Here is a 7,406-nt window from a genome sequence, read left to right as displayed (position 1 = left end):
AAAATAAGATAAAGAAACAGCTTTCATTGATGTCTTCATTGATGTCTGCACCCTCCCCCAACCCACCACACGTTTTTTTCCTTTTCCTATATAGAACATGTATGTAGTGTGTATGTGTCATGCATGTTTGTATGTGATTTATGTTCAGTCTGCACAATAAACTGTTGGAAAAAAGAAATGTACAACTATACAACAAGTAATGAATTAGTTTTTAAATTTACTATATCAGTCCTTTGTAAGCATGTATTTCATAAAACAGAGGAAAATGGTATACCATCCTTTAAAAATCCTCCAGGGAACCAAAAACAAACAAACTGATTAGATAACACGTTATAGAAGCTATTTTTGCACGGATAGGAATACAGGTGTTGCTTTTTGGTGGACCTTGGACACAAAAAGTTTGAAAAAGTTTCACTTTGCTCAAAATCTGCCTTGAGAAATGTCCTTCTCACGAACCTGTCTCAGCTTTGTTACAATATATGAAGGACAACAGCTCCAGGCACAATATAACAGCATTCTTTCATATTGCACGAGAACTGACATCATTCAGGTGAATGACACAGTCAGAATAATAAAACATGATTGAAATTCCCAACCAAACTCTACTCAAATGTAACATCATTCAATGGGGTGTTTCTTTCTAGTGTTCTGGCACCCTGCATGTTTTTGTCTCCAGCTTAAACTAAAAATAACAACCAATTCACCAAGAACTTTATTCTATTTATGGGAGTCATGGGAGCTCACAGAAATGAGCTGTGAGAGATATGTGGGTCTTTATTGTCGTCCCAGGGAATCAAATCTGACAGCGCTTTCATGCAGGTGACTAACAATGGCTTGTTGCACAACAATGTGAAGTTTCCTTCAAATGTTGTTGGTTTGATTGCTGAAATTGGATCACATGTGACAGAGATGTCAGCCTCACATAAAGCAATATATGAGGATTTGCTTTACAATCCTGTATTGATCCAAAGTTCATGCTGGAGTTGTGCACATGAGTAGGGAGGGGGAAACAACAGGCTTGAAAGTGAAAAGCCTGCCTGGAAATGCAGCGAATAATAAAGATAAAGACCAAACTAAATGTCATAAACTCTGACGCACTGTGGCTCTGCCTTGGCACTTTAAATGACAATCTGTGGTGTTTAATTGAATTAATTTTAATGTGTAATGACACAGCCTCAGCTTCTAATGTGATCCACAGAGCGCACTCCCTCCTCAGATCTCCAGTGACAGTCCCTGGCGCTGATGTGGACGCTCACACTGAATCCTGTAGACCTGCCTCGGGAACGCACAGTCGAGCCACAAGATGCGCACCGGGCGCTACAGCTTGGGAGGAGCTTCGGGTTTTTTCCCCCTTTCACGCCACTTTCGGGTGAAGACTCACTTGCAAAAGGAGATATAAGGGAAAAGGTGAGTGCATTCATATATGGATTGCGTTTATGTAAACTTTAACGGTTACTGCGAGGCTGTTCTGGTGACACAAATGTATCCCTGAGGTGAGGGATGTTAAATTCTCTCTTCTGTTGTGACTGCGTAACTTGTAGCTGCTGAAACTCTCAGCTGTATGTGCGTAATTTGGATGTGAGAGGAACATTTGAAAAGGAGGATGCGCAAGTGTCCAAATTGCGGAGCACACGAGACTGTAAGTGTTTTGCACCTGTCTTCTTTGAATAAGAGCTCACTTGGTGATATGTGAATGCGCACTCTTCAGTAAGTTAAACGAATGGCGACAAATTACGCACGAGCGAAGCATCAATGCAAGTGGAATTGGGAATTAGGTGTCTCAACATAATTTGACAGCAGTGTGCACAGTTAAGAGAATCCGGCTGTATTGTGGCTTTTTTTTGCTCCAGAAGGTGTATGTTCACACATCCCTCAGTGAAGCGCTGAAGCTCGCCTCAAGTCAAGGATTACCATCGCTGATCAGAAAAGGGTGATTTTGACAAATTATTGATGCTTTGTGAAGTGCACATGTCGCCCTCAGTCTGCCTGATGAATCCCTAACGCGTCCCCCTGTGTGGCTGTCTGCTCTGGTGACAGTCAGAGGGTACAGCCAAGGCTGTGCATGCCTTTTGGTTTATGGGCAGTGCCACACTGGAGTTGTCATGACCACAATTTCAGCAGTCCCTGTAGATTCAGTGTTATCCTGCAAGTCATTTCATGACTCACTATATGTCTTGATTTAGGGCTAGGCAGTATATCATGTATCGTTATCAAGGCATGAGACTAAATAGTCTTAGATTTTGGAAATTGTTATATTGTGATACGTCATAGTGTTGTCTGCATTACAGTAGAGTGATGTGATTCTTCTATTTGTACTAATACTTGTCATTACCCACTCAGTCACTATATCCACATTACTGGTGATTATTTTTCAAAAATCTCATTGTGAAAGTACCAATAGTCATCCCTGCAGTACTGTCGCAATATCAATATTGAGGTATTGGGTCAAAAATATTGTGACATTTGATTTTGTCCCTTGCCCTAGAATTTATGAAGTGCTTCTGGGGAGCTTTCAATAACTCGAGATATAGCCTAAAAATATTGTGTTGTTATTGTAAGGTCTTATCACCCAGCCCTACAAAATACTTTCCTCTCCTATAGGCCTCACACCTGATATTTTATTATGATAAAGCAGGTCTAGTGCCATATTAATACTATGAAAGTGTCAGTACACTCAATCCAGTGAGATTATAGAGTTGTCACGGACATTAAACGCCATCACACCAAACACAGAGGCTCATCTACTCACTAGCCCCGCTTTACAGGCAGACTTTACTTACATAGTGTATATTTACTGTGTAGTAAGATACTTGGCGGTGTGTCGTTTAAGTCATGCGTCCACAATGAAGTCTGTTTATAGCCTAAAAATAGCTTTTTACTTCTCGAGATTTAATTTGCGCTTTGAAAATCACAGAAGTGGTCATCTGTGAAGATTATCTTGATGAACAAAACGTGTAGGTATTATAAACTTGTGTTTGCCACAGAGTTTATTTTCAGCAAGAATACAACCAGGGCGATGCTAACTTCCGGGTTAGCCTAGCCGTCACTACACCACTCTATTCAGAAACTGTGCCTGCAAACAAGCCGTCAGGACTTCCATAAGGTTGTGATGTCACAACCGTACAGTCACCGTGAGAAAACAGCAGCAGAGCTGAGGTAGAAAGACAGTGTGTGATGCCTGCACAGGCCTGTGAGAGCTGACCAATCAGAGCAGACTGAGCTCTTTTGGAGAGGTCCGGCCTGAAAAAGACAGGAGCTAAAATGGAGCATTCAGACAGAGGGTGAATAGAGGTGCTGTGGCAGTGGACAGTTTGAGAAAACTGATGATTTATTCGAGAGTCAGAAAGACGTAAACGTTTTCTAGTAGACACCCACAATAAAAATATGAGCCTGTAAATTAGCATATTATGGGAGCTTTAAATCTGTCAATCAATAGGATTCATGTAGCATAAAGAAAAACATCTATGCTGCAAAATAACATTTACTCCATAATCTCTACAGTTAAATATTTAATTGTAAATAAAACAATGAAAAAAGAAAAAGGCATCAGTGAACGATAGTCTGTGCAGTGGTCTGTCAAATAAAGAGGCTGCAGGATCCCCAGAGCAACCAAAGAGTGTCTGTCACCACAGAGATGACCTCTCACTAAATGGTGTCCTGCTCGTCTCAGTAATTCCAAACAGAAAACACGAGTGTCAGCCACCATTCAGCCACGAGCACACCAAGAAGTGTACTCAAAAATGAAATCCTTTGAAATAAGAGTATTTGTTGAAAGCCTCTGACTGACTGTAATATCCCTTAATGTTATTGTGCATTAATCTGTTTAATGAATACGCAGAGACTTAGCAGTTACTTAATAGTCAAACACTGACTTAGTTATATATATATTTATACATGCCGTAATAAAGATGTTCTTTTTTCATTATCAGCAGGAGCTCTCAGGCTTTCAGGTAAATTGACGGGCCTTTCAAGACAAAAGATACACAACGTATACTGAAGAGAGAGGATTTTTTTGTGCAATGTGTCCATCTTTCAGCCAGGATTTATGCATGCCACGCAATATTCCCTTTTATGAGATGCAGACTGTGTATGTGAGCACTGTGTGGCTCTAATGATGTGGCTTTGAACTGGCTGACTCCCCCTGATCACACGGCTTCCTCCATCATTTTCTTTTAGCCTTTATAATGGCACAGGTGTTCGTGTCACTCGGAAAAACTGCACCCCGGAACCCTGAAAACTCACACGACGCAATTTCACCGTAGTTGGCAATGAGGACTGGTTTTTTTGTGTCATGTACAAAAGAGAGCTGATTTTCTACTGATTATCATCCGTTACTGAAATGTGTTTTTTTGTTTTCTTATCGTTTCAGAACAGCCACTTACTCAACGCAATCATGGGTAATTGTACTAATGAGTGGGGTTGCATTCATTAGAGAATTATCTTATCTTCTAAATTGCATTGTTTCATTCCCTCAAGTTAAATACCAAAAGTCTTTAATAACAGCATTACATTCAGAACTACAATTTCCACGTGATGTGTAGAGATTATCGATTCATTTTCAGAAGGTTGGCTTTTGCAGTTCATTCTATGCACTGAAGAAAAAAGACCTTGAGGATAAATGGCATGTTTTGAAGTCCATCTAAATATGTTGTTAAGGGAAGGTCTATCATTCTTTTCTTGGAGTGACAGGAGGTATTTTCTGTTTTATTGCACAAAGAGAAAGAGAGAATGGATCAGAAGGTGTCCAAGAGGTCAAAGTACTCGCCCACATCCAAAGAGACCCAGGGGTCAATTCCCAGAAGCGGGACAATTAGCTTTTGTTCAGGCGTTCAAGCAAAAACTAGGGGCAATCTTCGGTGGCTGGAAGCCGGTGAGGGATCATGCACTTGTCACTGCATCGGAAACTCATACTGGTACACCTGCACAGATGTAGTGACATGAAATGCAAACGTTGGGAATTGTAAACTGGAGATAATAGCCTCCTCCAGCCCACTTACCTACCTTTGTTTCTTTTCATAGCTTGTTGGAAAAACTTTTCTGCCCGACTTGTGTCAGGAAATGATTTCTTTTATGTCTTTTCTCTCCCCAGGTGTCGGAAGAGACTAGATTTAGCATCTTCCGCTAAAATGAGTCCGCCAGACACACCCAACAGCACTGCCGAAGGGGAGGGTAGTGAAACCAACCTGTCTAATGACAGCATGGGTTTATACCCGCCTAGTTTCCACACTGACATCACCAAGCACCTTGGAGTCCAGATCACCCTGATCACAGCTTACTCTCTCATCATTCTGCTGGGGCTGCTGGGGAACTCTCTTGTCATCTACATGATTATTCGCTACAGAAACATGCGGACAGTGACCAACTTCTTCATAGCTAACCTGGCCCTGGCAGACCTGCTGGTGGACACTCTCTGCCTGCCCTTCACTCTGGTTTACACTCTGCTAGATGAGTGGAAGTTTGGCGCTGTGTTGTGCCACATGGTGCCCTTTGCTCAGGCCCTGAGTGTGCATGTATCCATCCTGACCCTGACTGTCATCGCTCTGGAGCGTTACCGCTGCATCGTCTTCCACCTCGGCCGGCGCCTCACGTGGCATTCCAGCTTCCTCATCATGGCAGTCACCTGGACTATGTCTGCCGTCCTGGCAGCTCCCCTGGCCATCTTCAGAGAGTACCGCTATGAGGAGATCCCCTCCATCAACCTGCGTATCGCTGTATGCTCTGAGAGCTGGCCCCACGGGACGAGCTGGGATGGAGTCATCTACAGCCTGTCAATGCTACTCCTACAGTACATTATCCCTTTAGCCATCATCAGTTACGCTTACATCTGCATCTGGGTCAAACTGAAGAATCACATCAGCCCGTCCAGCCGGAACGACAGCATCAACCGCCGCAAAAAGACCACCAAGATGTTGGCACTGGTGGTGGTGGTGTTTGCTATTTGCTGGCTGCCGTTCCATGTGATCCAGCTGGCGAGTGATCTGGACTTGGCGCTCAGGCTGAAGGAGTACAAACTGATATACACAGTGTTCCACATCGTGGCTATGTGCTCGACTTTTACCAACCCTCTCCTGTACGGCTGGATGAATAAAAACTACAGGAACGGCTTCCTCATGGTGTTTCGTTGCGAGGACAAGCCGGATTCTTTCCACGCTGAGGGCTCGTTCAGGACACGCTCCACAAGAGGGCTGTCTCTGAATGGCCGTAATGGCGGGCACCCTCCGACTGCTGTATGAGATGAACAGATTTTTTTTAAAAAGCCTGTAGAATATGACTGAACACACGGACGCACTTCTGGTTTGTGGTGCTTGTGGTTCAAAAGTAGCCTTGTGACTTGAATGGTATGAGTATCTATGTCATTGGAGAGGGCTCAAAGCCTTGCATGCTAATTGCTTTATGTAAGGCTCTTCTTTCCTTTGTGAACGGTACTAGTGAATATACATTTGTCCGACCTGTTCAAATATGTGTTAAAGATGTTTACTGAGGTGTTAATTAACTCTGTACTATGTATAATGTGTTTCTTGTGAATGCAGAACCCTTGTTGGTAAGTTATGTCCGAATTAATAATGCACTCCACTGCATACATCTGAGGCTGTTAATGTGTTCATACTCACCGAAGGGAGGATTACTGTGACTGTGAGAACAAGTTTAATTTGTTGCTCTTGTTTTTCAATTTGTTGGCTGTTTAAAACGTTTGGAGTATCCTCGCAATCCTCGTCCAAGGAAGCCAGAGGAGGCTATCGCCGATTTTCCGTCCAACCAGGAAGTTAATTGTGTTCACCTGGCAACCAGCTGGTCCAGATTAGACGGACCAGCAGGCCTCTGTGCCTAATGGAACTGGATTGGAAATCACTGAACTGTGTGAATAGAGAGCAACAAGTTTTTGATGTCTTCATTACAGAATGTGTGCAGCTACTTTGAGGACATGTAAAAAAAAAAATTTTAAAAAAAATTAAAAAAAAGGGGGGGGGGGGGATTTGGAAGAAGGCGAAACATGCAATTCTTCACTGAGCTGCTAAAGTGTCCTTTGTTTGAGGAGCATTAATCAACCACAGGCCCTCACAGGGACATATATTGAGCCCCCAGTTTATTAGACCATCAGGAGAAGTTATGTTTTGTCCCTCGGTGTCAGACAAACTGACCCTTGGCTTGGATAAAGCTCAGATAAGTGGGTTGAAGTGAGGTAGGAGGAAGCAAACATATATCAAATCCTGTCTGGGTGAAAAACTGAAAATAGTGGCATGTTACAAAATATATTCAGCACTGACACTAAATGTAGACTACTCAAAACCTTTGGGAGTAGCAGTCCATGCCGTGCGCCATGTACCCTCCATATGCATAATGCAGGAAAAGATGAACTTTGACTCCCAGAACCTGACAGCTTGAAAATCCATCTATAGATGGGGAGA

General features: G+C 42.8%; 1 protein-coding gene across 1 annotated transcript; it reads left to right on the top strand.

Moving 5' to 3' along the window:
* The first annotated feature begins 5,126 nt into the window (after positions 1-5,126).
* On the top strand, positions 5,127-6,233 carry npy7r (neuropeptide Y receptor Y7). The gene has a single exon (XM_073487577.1). The coding sequence runs from the start codon at positions 5,127-5,129 to the stop codon at positions 6,231-6,233; it is 1,107 nt and encodes a 368-aa protein (XP_073343678.1).
* Positions 6,234-7,406: the final 1,173 nt, after the last annotated feature.

This window comes from Pagrus major, chromosome 18 (genome assembly GCF_040436345.1).
Source record: "Pagrus major chromosome 18, Pma_NU_1.0".
Taxonomy (NCBI): Eukaryota; Metazoa; Chordata; class Actinopteri; order Spariformes; family Sparidae; genus Pagrus; species Pagrus major.
Note: the sequence above shows the minus strand (reverse complement) of the source record. Positions and strands in the feature narration are given on the sequence as shown.